This window comes from Oryzias latipes, chromosome 2, assembly GCF_053564925.1.
Source record: "Oryzias latipes strain Hd-rR chromosome 2, Olatipes_Hd-rR_3.1".
NCBI classification, from domain to species: Eukaryota; Metazoa; Chordata; class Actinopteri; order Beloniformes; family Adrianichthyidae; genus Oryzias; species Oryzias latipes.
The window spans coordinates 11,784,721-11,806,308 of NC_136238.1; the positions used below are offsets into that span (position 1 = coordinate 11,784,721).

At 43.3% G+C, this 21,588-nt stretch overlaps 2 protein-coding genes across 4 annotated transcripts; one reads left to right on the plus strand and one right to left on the minus strand.

The window, feature by feature from the left end:
* The first annotated feature begins 1,938 nt into the window (after positions 1 to 1,938).
* LOC101156234 (rho GTPase-activating protein 20) lies at positions 1,939 to 15,642 on the plus strand. 3 transcript variants are annotated; one of them, XM_078932275.1, is made up of 18 exons: positions 1,939 to 2,072; positions 2,141 to 2,363; positions 2,776 to 2,844; positions 5,156 to 5,241; positions 8,524 to 8,697; positions 8,779 to 8,928; positions 10,371 to 10,412; positions 10,484 to 10,568; positions 10,662 to 10,739; positions 10,820 to 10,886; positions 10,981 to 11,142; positions 11,216 to 11,382; positions 12,245 to 12,409; positions 12,690 to 12,802; positions 12,878 to 13,070; positions 13,318 to 13,432; positions 13,513 to 14,315; positions 14,496 to 15,642. In XM_078932275.1, the coding sequence occupies exons 2-18, from the start codon at positions 2,289 to 2,291 to the stop codon at positions 15,132 to 15,134; spliced, it is 3,183 nt and encodes a 1,060-aa protein (XP_078788401.1). In that variant the 5' UTR covers positions 1,939 to 2,072; positions 2,141 to 2,288; the 3' UTR covers positions 15,135 to 15,642. The 3 variants fall into 3 exon arrangements, with proteins under 3 accessions (XP_078788401.1, XP_020565965.1, XP_078788402.1); XM_020710306.3 differs by lacking the exon at positions 2,776 to 2,844; XM_078932276.1 differs by lacking the exons at positions 1,939 to 2,072; positions 2,141 to 2,363; positions 2,776 to 2,844 and adding an exon at positions 2,873 to 3,037.
* Positions 15,643 to 15,678: 36 nt separating this feature from the next.
* Positions 15,679 to 20,139, minus strand: LOC101166942 (adrenodoxin). Its single transcript, XM_004066569.4, has 4 exons — positions 19,639 to 20,139; positions 16,594 to 16,718; positions 16,397 to 16,526; positions 15,679 to 16,298 (listed from the first exon to the last, which is right to left on the minus strand). The coding sequence occupies exons 1-4, from the start codon at positions 19,758 to 19,760 to the stop codon at positions 16,190 to 16,192; spliced, it is 486 nt and encodes a 161-aa protein (XP_004066617.1). The 5' UTR covers positions 19,761 to 20,139; the 3' UTR covers positions 15,679 to 16,189.
* Positions 20,140 to 21,588: the final 1,449 nt, after the last annotated feature.

Consider the following 21,588-nt stretch of genomic DNA (forward strand, 5'->3'; position numbering starts at 1 on the left):
CTCACTACTACTTGTAGTACAGTTACCACATCTTGCTAAGTGAAAAGCTGAAAAAAGATCAAGAAATTACGTTAAATGAACCAACAATTCCTACATTTTATTCGTGTTGTAACATGTAAGTCCAAACAATCTTTTTTTTTTAACCTTTTAACGCCGATCTTCACTGGGAACGATAGACGTCCTGATTAAATCGGTAAAAATCAGCAGTTTTGAACCTTAAAAAGTCATTTCAGTCTCATAAATAAAGACATAGTGTCGACTGGTGTTAACATTCTTTCATTAAATCAGTTTTGTGTTCAGTTACTGTATTTTGGAGTATTCCACATCACCCTCTTCAGCTTCGGGGATGTATTTTCTTGAAACCGCCGAGGTCAGCACGCATCGCCGTCACGCCGACTTCTCATCCCCAAGCCAGACTTCTGGACTGGAGTTGTGAAGACTTGGCAGGCGTCGTGTTTGCCTCCATCGGGTCAAACTGCAGCTTTGAAGCCAGAGACACTTGTGTGAGGAGGGGGGGGGGCTGTTACTTTTCTTTGCCATGCCCAAGGCTGCTCATTATCAACAAGAAGGAAGGTAATCATTGAGGCGATCCACTTTTAACCGAGCCGATTGTGGCCAATTTGGGGAATGAACGTTCACTGGGTGGCCTTGTTCTTCTGTAGCCCACTTTATGTCCCACTTTAGTTCACACAGAACAATCAATTTTCCATCATCAGTCTTTCTTTTTTTTTTTTTTTTACTTTTTGCCATCTCCAGTTCTCACAAACGGGAAGAAATGTGTACTTGCATTGAATTCTGGGAGTCAAAGTTGGAAGCCTGACCTACATTCCCGCTTTAAACACCCCTGGAAAATTCAATCAGGACTCCTCAGACGTGACAGACGGCATCAGACTCCACGATAATCAGATAATCGATGTTTATTAGATTTGCACAAATTTGAAAGATTATCTCAGATTTAGCTTTAAGTTTTTCAGCTTTTTAGACCTCAGAGCTGCAAGATTTGCAGGACCATAGGAGCCAAAACTAATGACATTTTGATAGGAAAAAATCTAAAAATGGAAAAAAAAAAAGTGGATTGAAATGAACTTTTTTGCGGCAAGTTAAAGTTAAGCTCAAATGTACTTTAGATTTTTGCATCACAACATTTAATATTCATTTATATACCTGGAGGTAGAATTTTAACAAATACCAAGGAAATATTTTCCACCTAGACTGTGACTAAAAAAAAAATGTTATACTTCCTGTTTCTTCACAGACGCCTTCAGATGAAAATGTTGTTTTTGGTGTTTTGAACATGTTCTTGTTGCATAAATAAATAAAATTTATCTTGGAATTGCATTTCTGAGTATTTCTTCATTCAAAACAGAGGAGAAAAAAAAGGTTTAAAAAGGATTGTATTTGTGCCACGAGCTCCCCGCTCCGCTCCACTTCCAGACCAATAGATCTGCGTACGTCTTCGTTTTCCTGGTGTGAGCTGGAATCCGGATCTAAACTGTATTCTGGATAGCTCGGATTTTGCCCCCTGTTTTTGTTGTACTGGTAACGCTAGGTTGGGGGTGTGAGGGGCTGTAAGGTAGCAGGAGAGTGATTCAACAGGCACCAACAGTCCCGCCCACAACTCAGAGGCAGGTTTCTGACGAACTGCTGGTGGAAACTATGTCCTAGAAAAAGACACGGATTTTTTTTGTAATAATTTTGCCAAAAAACGGCAGAACACTGAGAATGATTTGACAATAGAAAGATGACCGGAGTGGGACTTCAATGCTCTAAATAGTATTATTTATTTTTATTATTTAAAGTACAATTAAATAATGAATTTTCTGAAAGAAAAGGACAAAGACTGGAGCCCCTTTTTACAGACAGGTGCCCCCCTAGATCCGCCCCTGGTCAATGTTATTTTCTAGTAAACGGATGACTAGCTCCTCCCATGTTTGTGCTCACCAGGTTAACTTGTTCCTTCTCGATGGTTTTGGACTTCAGTTCAGTTCAGTTCCAGTCAGACCTATATTGTGGTGGCGCCGCCTCCGCTCTGTCTGTGCGTAAAGGCGCATTAAGAAGCGGCGCAGCAGCAGGTAATCCTGACAGTGGCACAGTCTGCGTCCTCGCTGACGGTCCTTTGAGTTCTTCCTTTCCTCGTCAGTTTTGGTTTGCTCGCAGACTTCCAGCGGCTTCCCGGCGGACTCGCGCTGACATGTTGGCGCGGCGCAGAGCGGCGGGCTGAGCGCGTTGACTTGATGGGACTTCTGTCTCCGCCGCTGCAGCTGAGGACGGAGGAGCAGTGAGCGCGGATGGACGGCATGTCGCCGCAGCAGCAGGACGGCCTGAGCCGCGGCGGCGGAGGCGGCGGCCAGGACAACAGGCGGGTTTGTGCGCCAAATCTCCCAATTCTTCAATACTTGATAACAGCAGGAGCAACAAAACGATGGATTTGGACCAATTTGGCAGAAACTAAACCCCTCAGACACGTTTTTAAAGGAAAAAGTAGTTTACTAGAAACCAATGTGGAAAACAGACTTTAACCATTAAGCATTTATCTGATCATTCTGCTTCTTTATCTTACTTTAAAAATGATAAAAGGAAAATCTTAAAATGATGAGCCGGAAACCAAACATAGAAAAGGAGAACTTTCCAACATTCAAACTGGTTCATGTGGATCCATGACAAATCTGCTGTGAGGACTGACTTTGGGAGGGAAAGTTTCTTTGCCTTCATTTTTTGTGTTGCTTTTATTAATAATCAGTATAATACTTCATAAGAATGGTGGATTGATTTCAGTTCCTGCCTCGGAACACATCCATGAACCCAGTCAGTTTACGACTTGCTGACCTTTTCCCAGCACCAGAGGTCAGTTTATCGCTTCGTTCATCGTTCCAACCATGAATGTTTTTATTGAATGATTTGAGTTCGATAGAAAGCATGAGGTGACTGCTTCTCTGTGGAGCGTTTGCTCCACTTTTCACTGGGAATTCTTTGGGAATCACATTTGGGAGCAGACATGAAAGCTGCAACAGGGAGCAGACGTCTCAGACATGCAGAGGTGGGTTTTTTTTGGAGCTGAAAGGTGACGTTGTAATGTGGCAGGAATGTTTCACCCCTCTGCGACTGCGTTTAAATCAATGGTATGGCTTCGTGAAATGTCAGAAATGTGCGAGTTTCTGGACGGAGGAAGACCTGGGGGGGATTCAGAGGTGCCGTTTGTCACTCACGAGGTTCCTTGTAACATTTTCACAAGCAATCTAAAGCAACACAGAGATTTACAGTTAGATATAAACAGGTTGGTCAGACGTTCACTTTTTGAGGCGGGGTTCTACCTTTCATCAGTTATTAGACGCATTAAAAACGTAAACATTCTGGCTGAACGATTTTTTGGGGGGGAAGAATTAAATATTAAGGACAAACATTTGCCTTTATTGCACCTTTGTTGTCAAAAATAGAACAAAAAAAAACAGCTAAAGATGCCCAATTATTATTTTGTCATAATAATTGGGGCGAAATATTCGATATTTCAAAGCTTTGTTTGTCCTTTATTCAAGATTTAAATCCATGTTTGTCCTGTTTTAGGACTGCTGCTGAAACTTTGTATTTGCATCTAAAAGTTGCATTGGAAAAGTGAAAGAAGACAGATTTAGCTTTAACATCGTTCTAATTTGTATACAAATTCAATAGGAGTTACAAATATCTGCAAAGAAATGTCTAAAAAAAAAAAAAAAGAAACAGTCAAACTTGATCTCTGTCCAAACTAAAGCTGGTAACATTAGCCGACTGTTAACAAGTGGGTTAATCTGCCATCCAGTACAATGGAAAAAACTGGTTATGTAACGGCTGTTTGTCCTGCTTCTCTCACAAATCCTGGCACCGTTAGATTAAAAGATATTTGAATGATTCGTGTGAAGAAACCTGGATAATAAGATCCTGCAGAGAAACCAGGAGAACAGTTTGGCTGGAAGCAGCAGCCTGGTTGGAGAAGCAGTTTGACCTTTATTTTGAAAACATGTCTATGTTTATTTTGAAAAGCACAAATAAAGTAAGTTTGCTTTCGAGAACTTTGTTTTCTTGGCATAATGTTAGCATATGGCACGTTTGTGATAAGTAGACTATAGGTCACTCTAGAGCATAAATCGCTGCAGCCATAAAGGCTCAATAATAGAAATAATAAAAGCAATAATAAAGAAAAAAAAATTCAAATATAAGACGCACTTTTTGGAGAAACGTATTTAACTAAATACGGGACCAAAAACAGACATTTAACCTGGAAAGGAAATCATAAAAACTAATAATAACAGACTAAATACGCGCAGGCTTCACTACAGAAACACACTTATTTAGCTTCATGAAACATAGGAGGAATCTAGTGTATTAGTACACTATAAGAACAATTATTTCAGATAACCATAACATAAAAAAACAAGTCAACTAAACTCACTTCAAATCTCTAAATCCATTAAATTCTTCATTGTTTGTGTCGCTCTGAAGAATTTCGCCAAGCCTGGTGTGAAGCTTCATTTAGCCAAAGCGTTCAAGCGGTCGCTTTCAATGAAAAGTCAATGCATGTGCGCTTTACGCGCTTCAAAACTTGTGTTAACGCAGGACCGTGCAAGTTTCTATGACCCTAAACATGCGTTGAAAGTGAAACCAGGTCGCACACCAGGTCGACGTATGGTTGGGACTTTTAATTCACGCAAGTACCAACCGTTTGACAATCGATCATGAAGGAGAAATGAATGATTGCTGTTTGTGAGATTCATGACATCTGCACCGCTTTGACTCCTCCTGTCGGTGGCAGACACGCGCTAGTAAACGGTAGAAAAAGAAGCCCCTCCCTGCTTGTCCAGTGTGAACGCCACGGGCTAATGGGCGTTTAGCGCCTTCAAAAATGCGTGTCACATGCTCGATGTGAAAGTAGCTTCAGACTAACTGGCGCATCTTCTTCTGCGTTGCTGTCAGTAGCCAATACTTATACGCACATCTAAAGTGCCCTCTAGTGGTTGCTGCTAATTATGTTTAAAAAAAATGATAATGTAAGTCGCACCTCGCCTAAAACTATGAAAGGAAAGAAAAAACTCGCCTTATACTCTGAAAATACGGTAAATTCTGTTTACACATGGTAAGAATGCAACTTTATAACAAATCTTTTTTCTTCTCTCTTTTTTTTAAGCAAACGAGGTTTCAGAGTTACAGGCGTCAGTCTGCTCCGTCGATGGTGATCTCCAAGGCTCTCACCAGGTCCAAGACTCTCTCCAGGTACGTCATAAGATGAATGCAGAGCTGCATTTACAAACGGACGCAGAGACAACTCTGATGGGGAGAAAACTCCACCTCAGGGGGATGGTTGCTGGGAAAAGTGAGCTTAAATCGGATAACTTGGTGGTGGGATGTTTGGTCCGCACAGAAGTTTGTTTCCCTGTTACATGGATTTTATTTTGAAGGTGTGAAAGGTCAACATAACTGTGGTTCACCTGAAAACTTGAGTCTTGGTTTAAATCAGGTGAATTCTGGTGCAGAATTAAATATTTGAAATCGGAAAAAGTTTCCATGTGATAGTTTTACAATTTTTTTTGTGGTTCAAACAAACAGAAGATTTCTTGGTCCACTCTCGAAAGCGCAGTGTGAAAGCTAACCCAATGTAGGTTAATAATCCAAGTTTATTCGACTATCCGATGGTGAAAAGCCCTCTGAAGTGCTTGAAAACACTGTCACCACAGCTCACGGTCAGAGCTGCTGCTCTGTATCTTATCGCAAGATTAAAACAGGAAGCGGCGGTCATCAGAAGGTCATGTGGCGGAGTTTCCTGCCGTTATCTCGTGAGCGTCCGCTCATGTCGAACACAGAGCTCATCCAGGTGTGCAGCACAGTGATCAGTCCTCATCAGGCCGCTACAACAAACCCCCCCGGGGCACATTCTCACCCTCACATGACTGTGGCACAACTCTGGAGCGAGGTGTTAAATCCAATCTAATAAATAATCCTCCTGTTGTACAACTTATCAGAGGATAAGGCGTCTAATTATAGTCTCCGTCTTTGAGCATATGGACGGGGAAAGTGAAGAATGAATAACCTTGTGGAAGTGCTTCTTGGGGAGATTGATCCACCGCTGCAGCTCAGATCCCTGCAGAATGCCACTGACCTTTATTAGTTGTATTTTGGAAGGTGGGGTCTTGGATTTTAAATGTGTCGGAAATTTTCCTCTTAAAAACAACAACAACATAGAAACAATTTTTTTTGTTCTAAAAAAGGAAGATGAATGCATCTGATGGCTTTATTATTACAAAATCAGTCACAAAATACTGGATATGTCAGAAAAAATTCCTGCTCTTCAGCAATAAAGAACTGTAACACATAAGCGCAATAATTACCTTGTTTACTCAAGAATTACTAAAGAATTAAAGGTTTATGTGGAGTTTCTTAGCTGTGTGGTGGCTTGCTTTGGTTTGGACTCAAATTTGTTAAATGGAGATCTTGAGGGTCTGGCACTGATGTAAAACATAAAACCCCTCAGGAACTTTTGTATTCACTAGTTCCAACCACCTTTTGTACCATTCTATAAACAAGAAAATCTTTAAAAAAATTTGGCTGTATAAATTAAAAAAAAAAAAAATCAAAGTTCTGCCTCGTTTTTTCCCTTTATATATATATATATATATATATATATATATATATATATATATATATATATATAAAGGGAAATGTTTAAGGTTTAGTTTTGGTGTTCCACAGGGATCAAGACTGGGACACTGCAACTTTTTTTTTTTTTTTATATAAAGGGGTAATGGGGTACCAAGTGGGTTTCATGAAAAATGAACACACGCTGTGGAAGCCTGAATTGGTTGCTTCCACAAAGTGTCTCAATTTCTGATAATGCACACTTCGAAGGCCATTATCCGGCTTATACCATGGTCACCTCCAAAAGAAATAAATAGCCAATACGTTTTTGGCAATTTATTCTCATTTTTCTGGTTTAGATAGCTTTTTTTTTTTTTTTTTTTTTACAGAAAGTGGGCTATTTGTTACGTGGTGCGGCGCGTTGTCATGTTACCGTAACAACGCACCGACCTCGACTACAGAGGCAAAGGAAAGCAAGAGAGATATATGACTTTTTCAATAAAAGAAAAAATAGATTCGGTTTCACAATCATTTGAATGGATGGGAACGGCAGGTGGACTGGGCTTCACGATATCACCAATGGTGTTTAGTAGCACCCTAGGATTACCTCTGCTTTTGGAAACGACACTGGTGAAGTGCAATTGTTCCAAGAAACTAAAAGATCCTTAAGATGAAGTAAATGGATATGTAGGTGAGTTCTTCTCCATAAGTGTTCATTTTTTCTACAAGATATCTTTAGACGGCGAATGCCATTGTTTATCCAAGGGGAAACATAAAATTGAAAAACAGTAACTATTAAAAATACATAATAAAGAGTTAACATTGGTGCACGGAGAGAGGACCAGATTAAAAGCGTTGGAAAAGGCCTCAGCCCAGGAGTTAAGCATGCGAGAGCTAACTTCTGGGTGGAGTGTGCCACCTTAACATGTGCAGACCCAGACACATGCTGAATAAAATTAGAAGAGGTCAGAGTCGTCATTAATGTGCACCAACTAGGATCAGAGTCATCATAGTGGAAGATAAAAAGTCACTTTATGCATCTACTGAGCTTACAAAACCTGAAAGAAAGAAAGAAAACTAATTTGTGTTCATTAGTCATAGTCAGTGTTGTTTTTTAAAAAGAAAAAAAAAAAAGAAAATGCATATTACCTCACACTCTGTTGGAGCTACAAAATGATCTAGTCCATTATTTTCCCCCCTCCAATCTGATTCAGATGGCTGTTTCCCCCCCAAACACTAGGTGGCACTACTCTGTTTTTGACAGTTTACCGTTTAGATGCTTCCTTCATGTGACCCTAGATGCACCTTCTGGTCTTATTACTCCTCCAGATAAAAAAAAAAGCTCACATATCTTCAGTTTTAGCCTCCACTCAGGCTACAAATCCAGAAAAGTTTTCATCTGATCGTTTTTTATCGCAGAATATAATCTCTTAATGGCCAGAGTACATGTAATCCCAAAGATGGCATTGTTCCACACGAATGTACAAGAGCTTTGCTATCGTGGTTCCCAGGGTGTCCATTTCTAGAGTGGGAGGAGTCTTCACATTTTGCCTTTTGTAGGATCAGCTTCTCCTTTGACTGTGGAATAAACATCTGAAGTGAGTCATCCAACCCCTAAAAAACTGACGTTTCCTTTGCTGCTGTTGGTGCTTGTTTTGAGTCCATCCATTGGATTTTGTCTGGTATTGTTTAGAAGGTCTTTGACCTGCTTGGTAAATAAATGGGCAGGTTATTCAATCTCAGACTTGTGTAATTTGGAGCTTTTTTGGGGTCAAAGCTTCTGCCGAAAGGTTTCATAGAGAGAATCGTGTAAAGGGTTCATTTCGGGTTGGGTACCATCATCGTGAAGACGGCCGAGGACAAGAATTGAACCCCCAAGCTTCTAGGAAATGAAGCCGCTGTTGCTTCTCGTTTCTGTTCCAGAGAGAGCTTTCTGGTTCCCGTTTGCCCGGAGACTTGCCCGCTGGTCCAGTCCTTGCTGGCTGGCTCCGACAGGTCCTTCCTCTTGCACGGACAGGCCCAGCTCAAGACCGGCATGCAGACCCAAGACCGGCACCTCTTCCTGTTCACCGACATTCTGGTGATTGCCAAAGCCAAGTAGGTTTGTGTTGTGTTCAGGAACCGTTGGGTTTTGCTGGCTTCCATTTAAAGAAATAGTGTGAAAACGTTCGCTCCAAGGTCGGCCAACCACTTCAAGCAGAAGCTGCAGGTGTGCGTGTGCGAGATGTGGACGGCGGGCTGCATGGATGAGGTGTGCGAGGGGAGCACCCACCCGGACAGGGGCTTCGTCATGGGCTGGCCCACCTGGAACTGCGCCGCCATGTTTAGGTATGTTTAGGTTTGTTGTGGAAACAGAAGTGGCACGGCTCACCGGTCCCACATCGGAGGAGTCCCGGGACTTTCCACCGCAGCAATCGCACAGCGGAGAGGATTCAGACGCAGATGGAACACGTCCAAGACGGTTTACGCTTCAACGTGACCTTTAGAAAGCCAAAACTTTAAACATCAAAGCACACAAGAGCTCGCTCCAAACTTCCCAGCTGCTCCGACTCTTCAGCAACACTTCAATAGTGAAGTTGTTTTTCCCTGAAACGCTGTGGGTCATTGAAAGCACCATGTATGGGTTGAATAACCTTTAAAATCAAATAAAGGTTGTTTTTTTGCAGTTTTACCAAATCAATTCAGCAAATCCAACCCGTTTCCATGATCATGAATTATGCACATGTATGTTTTTTAAACGGATATCATCCAAAGGAGCTGAGTAAAGCTGAAAAAAAAATGTTTCGCCTTAAAACCAATTTGGAGAAGTTACAAATGTCTGATTTTTCAATAAGAAAGACAAACTTAGTTCGCGACTAAATTCATTCTGAACTGACAGGTTAAATTCAAATATGGCATTTATAAATATGGCATTTAAATAAAATTGATAGATTATATGTTTTGTTTTACACATGGATAGTTATAAAATGACCTATGAGATGCTAAATCTGACCACAAACAACCTACTTTTAAATGATAAACTATATTTATTCACTTTTTTAGAGGCTAATTTCAACCACTGACCGTTTAATAGAGAAAAAAAGTTGAGCCAAAAACGCCTTTAACTTTTTTAAAAGTACGACGTAAAGCTGTTGACTTTTGTAATTTCATTGACTTTAGTGCATTCAAATAATAAAAAGGTAAATCTGCATTTCATAAGGAACAACATAAACTTCATGAAGCACACCAGACAGTTGAATCAAACTAAATTGATATTTTTATGTCTATTAGCTTGATTTACTGCCATTTTACTAATTGAGTTTTAGTGGGAATCCACAAAAAAGTAGTTATTATTCCTAATATGTCTCCTTTTTTCGTCCTTTTAGCATTTTCTGTTTTTGTCGCTTTTTTTTTTTACTCGAAAAAAATGTTCTCCAAATTTTAAGAAACACCTTTCTGACTCAAAAATAAAAAAACAGTAACCTGTTAGAACGTATTTTTATCGTAACACACTGCTGTCCTGGATTTTCAAATGAACCCAGTAAATCTTTAAAAAGACTGAAGTAATCAGATTAGAGTGAATTTATCCTCCAGTCTGCAGCTCGTGTCAGAAATCTGCCGCTCTGCGTGGTTCTTGCGGCGTAAACACACCTCAGAGGTTGGATTGTTTTCAGTCGCAGGCTGACGGACAGCTGAGAGGACTTTCCTGGAAAAAAGGACAGGTGACCAGTTCCCGTGTTCCTTCCGGCTCCTTGATTTGACAACTCCTGGTGTTTGTGCTTTTTTCTCAGCTCAGCAGAACTCAAGGAGAAGTGGCTCTCCGTCCTCAGGAGGTAAAAGGCTGCCGGCAGTGATGTTCTCAGTTCATATGTCATCGACCGAATTGACGTTTTGACCTCCGCAGTCGGATAAAGGAGGAGAAAGAAAAGGAGGAGCCCAAAACCATCCCTCTGAGAGTTTACGGGAAAGGGATCAACACTTTTGCTTTTGTGAGTTTGCCTCCACGTTTGAGTGAAATACCTTTCCCCTGCTCTGTCCCTGCAGCTTCTCTTTGTTTTTGTTTTTTTAATCTTCTCAAACAGACCAAGACGCTGCCGGTCAGCAACTCGGATTCAACCAACGAGGTGATCCGGTTGGCCCTGCAGCAGTTTGGCACCATAGTGAGTGAAAACAGGGCCGTCACGGTCTGCAACGCGCACAAACATGGGGAAAGTGAACCGGCCGTCTCTGTTCTGCTCAGGGAAACGTCAAGGACTTCCAGCTGTGGGTCATCTCCAAGCGGGACAACACGCCTTACCCCCTGATTGGTGAGCCAAGCCGCCTCAGGTTTCTATTTATAGGCCCACGAGTTTCCTGGAGTGTGACACCACTGCGGGGTGTGATGTTGTGCCGCTCCATCAGGTCATGAGTTCCCCTTCAGCATCCACATGAGCCATGTGAGGAGGTTGGAGGCGCAGGGAGGAGGCAGGAATGGAGACCCGCAGGCGGAGCAGCTGCAGGGGTACCACCAGTGTCAGTTTGTCCTGAAGCCGCGGCCCGTCGAGCCGCCGCCGCAGCACGCAGGTGAGGCGCTTTTCCTGCACGTCGTTGGCCGGCAAACGCCCGGAGATCCGATTACCTGCTCTCAAACCCGCAGACTTTACCCAGAAGCCCTTCAAAAGGAGGCGCTCGCTCATCGCCTGGGCGTTCTGGCGAGGATCCTCGTCTCACCTGAACGAGCTGTCGCTCGCGCCTCGAGGTCGGCTGTTCGGCCGGCCGCTCAACTCCGTCTGTGCGGAGGGCGAGCTGCCCAAGCCGGTTATGGTGAGTGAGGGGCCAGAAGATCCCCATAAGAAACGTAAACATGCCACTGGCCCCATAGCATCGTCCAACAAATCCTTTTAAACCTATGGTAACCATGGCAACAAAACAGGTGAGCCCACCGAAGCTTTTTGTCCAGGTTTCTGGGGAAAAAAAATTATTGAAATTTAAGACGCTCTGCTTTCAGGAGAACAGTTTTTAATACATTTTATTAACCACTTTTTAATCCTATAGATATAAATAAAGTAAGTACTTTCTTAATGCCATGGGTGAATACTCCATTCTGATTGGCTGTGGGGTGTCCATTAAGCATCAGGGATAATGCCCGACGTGTCCAGTATCAGAAATGAATGGACAAAGCGGAGGCGTGAACCAAATGACGGAAAGGCCATACATTTCTGACAGTGGACACCTCGAAGGGCGAAATATTAAATCAAATATTAGAACTTTCATCGCGTATTTTTTTAAAAGTTTAAATCCTTTTTCACAACACTATTTGGTACGCGGTGATCGGTCTGAGTCGACGTTTCTATGGGAACCGGTCTCGCCAGTCAGGAGTGAGCTTTTTTGGAAGTCCACACCCACTACCACTCAAAGGGCGGGCTCGGGAGAATCTGTGAAACGACTGCACACTTTTATTAAGGCATCCGATTGGTCAGTTTATAACTTGAATAACTTGCGGTAAAGGAAAAAGATTAGCAAGAACGTGGTGGAAGCAACCATTGTCCGCTTTGCGTCGTTGCATCTGCCGAGTCAATACATTTCTGATAATGGAAACGTATCATAACTTTATAAATAATTCTGAGGTTTCTTCATTTAAAGGAAACACTCGTTTTCGATTTCTTGACACGAACTCTCCCTGCAGGACATGCTGGTCTTCCTGTATCACGAGGGCTCCTGGACGCGGGGGATTTTCCGGCGCTCGGCGGGGGCTCGGGCCACCCGGGAGCTGCGGGACGCCCTGGACACCGGGGAGGCGGAGCTTCCTCTCACACGGGACCACGTCTTCATCATCGCCGGAGTCTTCAAGGTGCTCTCACCAGCTGATGTTTGTCTCTTTGCTGACCCACATGTGTGAACGCGGGACAAGCTGTTCGCCGCGCATCAGCTGGGTAATCTAATCTGGATTATCATCTGTAATATCTGCAGAGATAACAGCTTCTGTGCTGACTGGAAGCCATCAGACACGAAAGGCAAACACGGGACTTTCCCAGAGCGGCTCCTATAAACCCGTTAAACTCATTCATGCTGCCTGATCGTCCCACATAAATCCAGTTTAGGGGAAATGACAGAAATCACTTCATTTGCAGGATTTCCTGCGCAGCATCCCTGGCAGCTTGTTCGGTTGCGAGCTCTACGAGGAGTGGCTGGAAGTGCTGGAGGAAGAGGAGGATGAAGGGGAGCGAGTCCAAGACATACAGAGGTACCAGAACAGTTCCCAGGGGTACAGGAAGCAAATCCAAAGTTGATGTGTTTTTTTCCCCCCCTTTCCTTTCAGGATGATTCATCGAATGGCCAAAGAGAACGCGCTGCTGCTGCGCTACCTGCTAGCCATGCTGCACGCCGTCCAGAGCCACGCCCACGAGAACCAGATGACCAGCTTCAACCTGTCCGTGTGCATCGCCCCCAGCCTGCTCTGGCCCCCCGGAGACCCCTGCAGCTGCGAGCTGGAGGGGGAGGGGACTAAGAAGGTGACGGAACAGTTTCACGCCGTCAGAAGTCCAACAAAAAGCCAAACGCCGATAATCTGAAACGGAATTTCACCCAGATTTCAGACGGAGCCTGATATTTGTTTAATTCCTTAATCTTTAGGAGGTCAGGTAGATTTGGGTTCAGCTTAAGGAAAACTTCTCGCTGGAACGTGGGCTCAAGGTTTTAACTTTGACTTTTGAAAAAACAAAGCGCTGAATGTTGAGTTTTCCGGTTTACTTCCATCAGGTTTGCCAGCTGGTCAAGTTCATGATCGAACGCTGTCAGCAGATCCTGGGGGAGGAGCCATCCTCGCTGTTCGGGGGGCCGCCGCAGAGACACAGCGAGGACGATAGCGGGCCAGGTACTCAAAAATGATGAGGACTGCGTTTGGGATTAATTTTTCCTGACGGGTATAACCTTCGTCTTTCTTTGCGTGGACAGAGTCGTGGGTTTACCCGCTGACAGACTCCTCCTACGACAGTCTGGAGAACGAGCTGGAGGAGGGCAGCCCGGGGACCCCCTCCTTCTGCAGGCGCGGCGTCCGCCCGAAACCGCTGCGGGGCAGCCTGGACTCCATCCTCACGTTCAGCGAAGAGGAGGTCGACCTGGACGTGCGCCTCAGCAGGAGCGACCGCCTGCGCTGCCTCAAGCTGCGTCCGGGCGAGAGACGGCGGCGGGCAGAGCTGCCTCGCCCCCGAGAGGTCGGCTCGCCGGAGGGCGTCTCCTCCACCCTAGACTCTCTCTCTCTGGAGGGCCGGCACAATCAGCGGCGCCGCTCAGAGCCGGCTATTGCGTACAACCCTAGGCTCCGCCCACACATCTCCGGCAGCACAGAGGGGCTAACAGGCGATGAAGGGGAGGAGCTCTCCAGCAGCCAGGCCCCACGCCGGGGCAGGAGGGGGAACTCGGAGGTCAACGGAAGGTCCGCCCGTCTGGAGGCCAGCAGTTCCAGCCTGTCCTCCACCCCCGCCTCCCCCTCGCTCGATTCTCTGGACTCGCTTGGCGGTGACCCAACCGGGTCCACCCGGACCCAACAACCCCCCGCCCTCCCAAATCCTGGGGTTAGTTCGAAAGAAGCTGTACCCAAAGAGCCGCTCAGCTGGGGGGGTCTGAAGGGCTGCATTGGCCTCCACCCAAACTCCTGGTTGAAGAAGGACAGGAGGCTGTCGCTGACCCAGCAGGACGGTTTGGAGGTGGAGGCAGAGGAGCGGCCGGGTCACAAACAGAACCCCGGCGGATCCACGGTGAGTGAATGCAATTCTTCATAACGAGACGGTGTACGCTCTTAAACGCCTTCAATGCATCATGGGAAAGTTTGTTTTTAAACATTCTGTAAAATGTTCTGTCTGAACCTCAAACATTTTCTAAATATTTGAGCAAATGTGCTTCAGAAAAACTCCCTAAACACAAGTTTCTGAAAACAGGGAGGAGCTAAACTAAACGCCAGCAGCCAAGCAAAACACAAAGCGCCGTGCAGAGGCCCAGCAGAACGGCAGAGGCCGAACCAAAAGCCAGAATGCTCCAGCCCCCCAGCCCTGCAGCTCCCCAAACCCAGCTGGCTCCAACCCTCTGAGTCCTCGGCAGGCGTTCTGATCAGCGACGCGAGCGGAAGCCGCAGAGACGGAGCCCCGTCCGCCAAGCTGCCGTCTCCATCTTTGTTCTACAAGCAGAGCGGCCCGACTCTGTCCCTCTTCCGCCGGCACAAGACTCAGTCCGTGGAGGAGCCCAGCAACCGGCTCTACCAGCGCAGGGGTTCCGAGCCAGGGAGGCAGGTGGTGGAGCGGACCTTCACGCGGGCCAGGCTGCCCAGCGACCCGGGACTGAAGGTGACCGAGGTGGACTCGCAGGGGGGGCCGTCCGAGCCCCGGTTCTGCCTCTCGCCCGGCGCCACCAAAGCCGTGAGGGACTACTTCTCTGGTCACCCGCGCAGCAACCCCAAAAGCAGCCAGCAGGTGGCGCTTGCGCTGGTGGATAGCCGCAGAGAGTGGGTGAAGAGATGCAGCGATCCTTCGGTGGAACCAGATTTAGAGCAGCTGCTGTTTGCAGAAGAGTCGTACGTGTGACAGGCTTCGTTTATTACACTGCTTTTTTTAATTTTTTAATTTACGGAACTCAACATGCAGGATTTGGGTGGGTTTTTGCAACAGCCCAAAAAAAAAAAAAAAAAAAGCAACACTGGGATTATTTGAGGAAAAACGGTTGATGCCTAGAGCTTTTCGCCTTTTTGGAGAATAAAAACAAATCCTGGTGAAAAAAGCTGCCAATTTCTAATAACATGTTGCCTTTTTTTTAAATTATAAATAAGCAGCATTTCTCGTGGACCAACTGAGATTATTAGAAGTATTTAGACTTCTTACTGTGAAGAAAGGAACTCTTAAGCCATGCTAGAAACCTCGCCGCTTTTATTTATTCACTTCCTGTTTCCTGCCGAAGCTCAATTCATTCTAGTCCTAACGAGGAAATGTAAATATTTGTGCTTGTTTCTGTTTTGTTGCCAACAATGCAGCTTCCTCTTTCCTGTACCACCATTTTCTTGCCAATCTTTCAAAATAAAAGTTTTGTTCCCCCCAAGCCTTTTAATTTAAAATTGAACAGTTCGAGACTCCGTTAAAAAGGTGGATTTTTTATTTTATTTATCATTATGTTTTTACAGATGTGCTCTAGCTATGTACAATCATGGCAGAAATGTGTGATCATACAGGAAAAAAAATAAAAACACAGAAGATTGGGGTGCGGCTGTCGTTTGAGGCGCCAGACGTATGGCGGCATCCATTCCGGAACATTTCAGTCAATAAATGATCCGACGAGAAACGTTGATTTGGTGCAAATTTAGCCAGAAACTGTTAAAACAGTGGAAGAAAGGTGCAGCAAAACCTGGTCTTTTTTCAATAAATCAGATTTTAGTTCTATATTAGTTCATTTTAGCTGGACAGCAGTTTATATATACATCTATATATGATCTGCTGGCTAGTTTCAGATTTGTAAAAATATTTCGCCTCTAATTTTAAAATGAGGACGGTTCTGTGAGAGCCACGCTGAAAACCTACCATGGTGCACACCCCGTTTTCCTGGCCCGTGACCGGACGCTCTAAACTGCCTACGTCCATGTTTTCGGCCGTTAAGACGAGCCGTCTTTGGTCTGCCGGATGTCGGCCACGCTCTCCGGAACCCGAGCGACGATGCCGTCCAGGGATTTCGTCAAGCAAATCTGGCAACCTAAGCGAGATCTGCAGAGAAAACAAAACAACAACAAAAAAAGACAAAGGGGATCGGGATGCAGTTTTGACACAAAAATGGCGATTTTACGCCCACTGCAGGTCCTTACGTGTCAGTCAGGCCGTACGCTAAATCCAGCATGTCCATCTCCTCGTCCGTGACCGGCCCGAGCTTCTTGTACACCTCCTCGTTGAAGATCAGGTGACACGTGGAGCACGCCAGAGTTCCTTCGCACGCCCCTGCAACAGAGCCGGATTACATACCGTCCCAGGTGGGCCGACGGTCTGAGTCTGCGAGTTCTCGTACCGAAACCGTCAAAGTCCAGGTCTTCGTTGATGACAACGTCGAGCAGAGTGTCTCCAGGCGAAGCCTTCACAGAGATCTTCTCCCCGTCACGGTTTATGAAGTGGACCGTCACTTTGTTCTCCGACCTGGAACGCAGTTTTAAAGAATTTAAATAAAAAAGGCTTACTGTGGGCAGAGGAACTGACACCCAGTCAGACTGAAGCGTCAGAGATATTATATAAATTAACCATAAACACCATGTGTCATGTAAGCGTCTGCTCTGATCGCTTTTAAAGAACTATTCTGCCCTCTAGTGGTCACATTTGTTCATTGCAGAAAGAAATGAACCCCAAGAAAAAAATATGTTTAAAAAAATGTATTTTAAATAAAGTTTTCACTCGCCTTCTGGCATGCTGACCCTTCCTTACTGTAGCATGACCTGTGACTGAATCTGCGCTCTCCTTAAAAAAAAAAAAGCGCTTCCACCTAAAAAGATGCAGCAGCTCGTCGCACATATGTGACAAAGATTTCTGAAGCTGCGCAAAAACAAACATGGAATTTGTGTGACCAGGATTTTCATATTTATATCAATTTACCTTGAAAGGACGAAAACCCGTCGGTAGGAGACTGAAAGAGCGACTAACTGAACAACCTTTTCTTTATTGGGTCGCATGATTTAAAGGAGAGAGTTAAAAAAGTAACAAACATTTTGGGTAGTAAATTTGCAGCTTGGCAGCTATTTCCTTTCTACAGTTTAGTTTATTCAGAACTTCCTAGAGTTCATCTTTTGTCCATTTAGGCAGAACTACAAACTAAAGATTTTTTAATAAAATAATATATCTCTATTGTTTATTCGGGGTAGTTTTACAGTAACTACAGAGAGTAAACAGCAGAAGTAAATAAGATCTAAAGACAGCAGAAAGATCACAACCAGATCACACTTTGTACATTGTTACAGTTAGCATTGGTTAGGCTAAAGCGGTTAGCTTGTGGTATGACAGCTAATAAGTGAAAGTGGGTGTTTATTAGGGGTTTGTTTTTCACTCTTGGTCGCTTCGTCTTTGATTTTATGACGTTCAAAGTGACCTGTGAAAAACATGAGAACAAAAAAAAAATAGACCAAGATTTGTAAAGACCACTTCAATCATCTTTCATCTGTTATAAAAGTCTTCCCAGTGGTCTTTTAATTAAGATTATGCTGTTTTTTTGGCAAATGCTGAGAGCTCTCTGTTTACACCCTCATCCGCTAGCATACAGCCTCTCACATCCCCATTACCTAACATTACCGGTGCAACAAAAATGGAGAGCAATGTTGGAGCTCTGCAGGCGTACAGTTTTGATTCCAGCCCAGACGAGGAAAACAAAGACGTACATGAATCCAGTGGTAAACCAGTGGATGCATCGGAATGGAGCAGAGCAGGGAGCTTGTGACCCGTCGATTAAAGCTTCAACGTCACAAATAAGGTCTTTTTTTTTTTCTCTGTTCCCGTTCCACAATGATTTAATGAAGAAATACTCGGAAATGCAATTCCTAGCTCAATTTCTTTACATATAATCCTGTCCAAAGATCAATGCCACAATTACAAAAAATTTTTTGAAGGCGTCTTTAAAAACTATTGTAATAGGCAGAAACACTAAAAACCTTGTTGGTTAAAGATCATTTCTCCTGCTTCCCAAAGAAACGATTGTTTGTAAGAAATCAAATTTATTTGTTTTAACTTTAAATCCTGGATATTTATGATTGATCGCAAAAATGAAGGATAATTGTTAGCCATTATTGATCAAGTTATTTTAAAGCCTCTTTATAGTTTGAAAGAGTTCCTGGAGAGGTTTCCTTCAGCAATGCCAGACGAACCGCAAGGATAAACGTTTCAAACGTAAACCTAAAACAGTTTAGTACAATCAAGCAAGTTTAATTTTTGAACTTTTTTTTCCATCATCTACTGATCTTTTAAAGACACAGTGCTTTAAGTAAAGCTTACAAAGGCAGACATAATGAGATTTGCTGCGGGAATCTGTCACACGGGATGACGGGAGGTCATTCACTCATAACACCAAGAGGCTCAGGGGTCGACAGGTTCACGGAAATCCACGACAAATGATCGGAAAATTCCAAACCCTTCTCGATTCTAGAGTCACAAAAGCAGAAGAAACACATCTGATACTTAAGACAGCGCTTGTAAACATTAATTTTAAAACACCTTTTGAATATTTTTCCCCACTGAAAACTAAACAAAGTTTTTTATAGGAAGGTTGGCCATTTAGTTGACCAGAAACATCATGATCTTCACAGATCAAACTCAAGGTTTTAATGTTCAACCAGTTTAAGCACTCCTGTTTTTAAGGATTAATTGCTAACTGCCATCCCAAAATAAACAAAAAAGTCTCTTCAGGATCAGAAAACGTGAGGCCTTCTCTGATCAGTAGCAAACAAATAATTAAATAAAACCACTTTGAGGAAGTCTTAATCCTAACAAGAACCCATAGTAATCTCCTTAAAGAATAAAAAAAAATGTCACCCTAATAAGCTGCATTATCTCACCTGAACCACAAAACATCAGGAGAAAAATGAAAATTACATCTGAAAAGCCTTCATCTCACTTGGATGCTTCATGCAGGGAGGATTCAAACATTTTAAAGGCCATTTGGGGGTAAAACCTTCAACCTGAGCAGCTTGGCACCACACTTTAAACAATTATACTATTGGATTGGCCCTGAGAGGTTCAGCTGTTGGTCCTCCACAGAAACACAACCTTGTGAGGCGTTCAGGGACACTGAAGGCTACGTAACAATGGACGAACAAACACTATTCTATCAATTATACACAATTTAAAAACCTCCAGAGTTATATCACCATCATATGAAGAACATTTACAAACTTTTTTCACTAAACAATAATCCAGGTATAACATGTACTTACGGCTAACATGCTTATTTGCACGCGGCTAAATCTGAGGCTAAAGCTAGCAATTTGTGTTAGTTAAAGTTTATAAGCTTTTAAAAAAAAAAATAATTATTATGTTTTGCGGTAATCGATATTTCTTTTAGGATTTCAAACTGACATACCTGAGAGGTTGTACGGTGGTCAAACTCCTGTGAGCGGTGAGTCCGGACACCGCCACCGTCCTCCGCGAATAACCCCGTAAACTGTTGAAAGCTAGTCGCTTCAAAGCCGCTACCAGAGCCATGTTCCAGAACAGAACCGGGACCCTCCCTCACACTGAAATATTGGACGTGAAGAAACTTTGGTTCGGACTCTGAAACTTCGCTCTACGCCGAGCGGAACTACTACTAGTACTACTACCAGTTGACTTAGCACGTCAAAGCGGGCTAGCCGGGCTAGCTGGTTTTTAGCTGCAGGAAGTCACTCTTGCCGCTGTCATTGCGTAACATCTGATCGTCGTCCGAGTTGGAAACCAAGTGGCTTGGTGATGAGTGGAGCAGGAGAGCCTCCTTATCTGCTAAACACAACGCAGGCAGACGCTGTCGCACAGCCGCTGAAATATGCGCTCAATATGCGGTTCGCTGTTTTTTCACTCCTCACCTAACAAGACGTTGGACGTCACTTCATACTGTCAAAATAAAACTCTAAACAATGTTTCTCGCGCATTAGAAAAAAGACTGCACCTTACTCTGCGATGTGGTAGAAATATTAATTACACATATGAATGTAGGTTATGCAAAAAAGGAGTTTAAACTGTATTTGATAGAAAATGTGTGTTATTTCACTTTTATTTTGAAAGGAACGATCGTTTTCCTGAAGCGTGTTGATTTTTTTTACCTTGACGTCACTGAATAAAAACGCCCAGCGCCTGTGCACGTGCCTATGCGGTGAATTACTGAGCACTGTAGAAAAAAAGAATTAAAAGTACTTTTTAAAACAGGGCAATAATTTGGGTTAGAGTTGAAAAACTGACTTTATTTAAAGCCTTTATTTAAAAGCATTCTTTTAAGACAATGGGCAGTTTCTCTGTAGGAACTTGTCATTTTATCTAGTCTTTTTCTTTACTGAAAAGTGGGGTATTTACCAATTAGTGTTAGTGTTACCAATTCCCTAAAGAAAAAAAAGGTTAGGGTTGTGCTTAATAGTGTACTACCCTTAAAATGCATTTTAAATTGTACAAAAATTGTAGTGGTCATGCTTCTTACAACAGAAACAGACAGAGGAAAATAAATGTGCTTTTAAAGAAGCAAAACAAATACATATATTTTACTAAGATACAATGGGAAAAAAAATCAATTTTCTATCATATTTCTCCATCTTATTCCATTAATCTGAAGCTAAAAGTACCAACATTGGTTTATGACTGCAAATAAAAAAAATGGAAAAAAAATTTAATCAGGTCATCTGGATGTTTTATCAGTGATACGGCCTTTATAGGGTTCTTTTCTGTAATGTGATAGCTCACCAGAGTTCATTGAAAGGGCTTTTTAGGACACTCATCCATCTACCAGTAGGAAGTTAGAAACCAGCGTCAGACGACGGACACAACCTTGAACCTTTAAGCTGTAATCAGGAGAAAGCTTGTTAAAAGCACGAGTTGATGCCAAATGTGGGCTGAAAGTATCCTGATCTTTTCCCCCCCGACTGCTAACACAAGAAGGGATTGATCAAATTACATATTTATAGTTTTCTGACCACAACATCAGTATATAAACACAAATGCATCAAACACAAACATCTCAAAATTCTAATAAAATTCTCATTTTTCAGCTAATCCTTTTTTTCCAACTTCAAAAGACAGCTCTGATGTTATTGATAGATAAGGATTGTGTATATCCACCTGTAGAGGAGAGGCCAAAACATCCTTTAGTGATGACCCTGGCCATGCACATCTGTTGAAATCTCCAGTTTCAGCTCGTGTGCAGGTTCACAAATATTGACAGGGATCCCTTGGTAAACTCGAGGGCCATTCACCTTTCCTATGGCTTGAAGGAAAAATAGAAAAGGAAAAAAAATAGATGTGTACGAAACAAAGACATGCATTAAAAGCAAATAAAAAAAAAGATTTACAG

Bases quoted from the DNA above. Each gene is read 5' to 3' on its own strand.
- LOC101166942 (XM_004066569.4), bottom strand. From the start codon at position 19,760: ATGGCTCTGGTAGCGGCTTTGAAGCGACTAGCTTTCAACAGTTTACGG. The intron at 16,719-19,638 runs GTATGTCAGTTT...ACTGCGTTCCAG, and splicing joins ACCACCGTACAACCTCTCAG to GTCGGAGAACAAAGTGACGG. The intron at 16,299-16,396 runs GTAAGGACCTGC...TTTTCTCTGCAG, and splicing joins GCGTACGGCCTGACTGACAC to ATCTCGCTTAGGTTGCCAGA.
- LOC101156234 (XM_078932275.1), top strand. From the start codon at position 2,289: ATGGACGGCATGTCGCCGCAGCAGCAGGACGGCCTGAGCCGCGGCGGC. The intron at 10,569-10,661 runs GTGAGTTTGCCT...CTTCTCAAACAG, and splicing joins GGATCAACACTTTTGCTTTT to ACCAAGACGCTGCCGGTCAG. The intron at 10,740-10,819 runs GTGAGTGAAAAC...TGTTCTGCTCAG, and splicing joins TGCAGCAGTTTGGCACCATA to GGAAACGTCAAGGACTTCCA.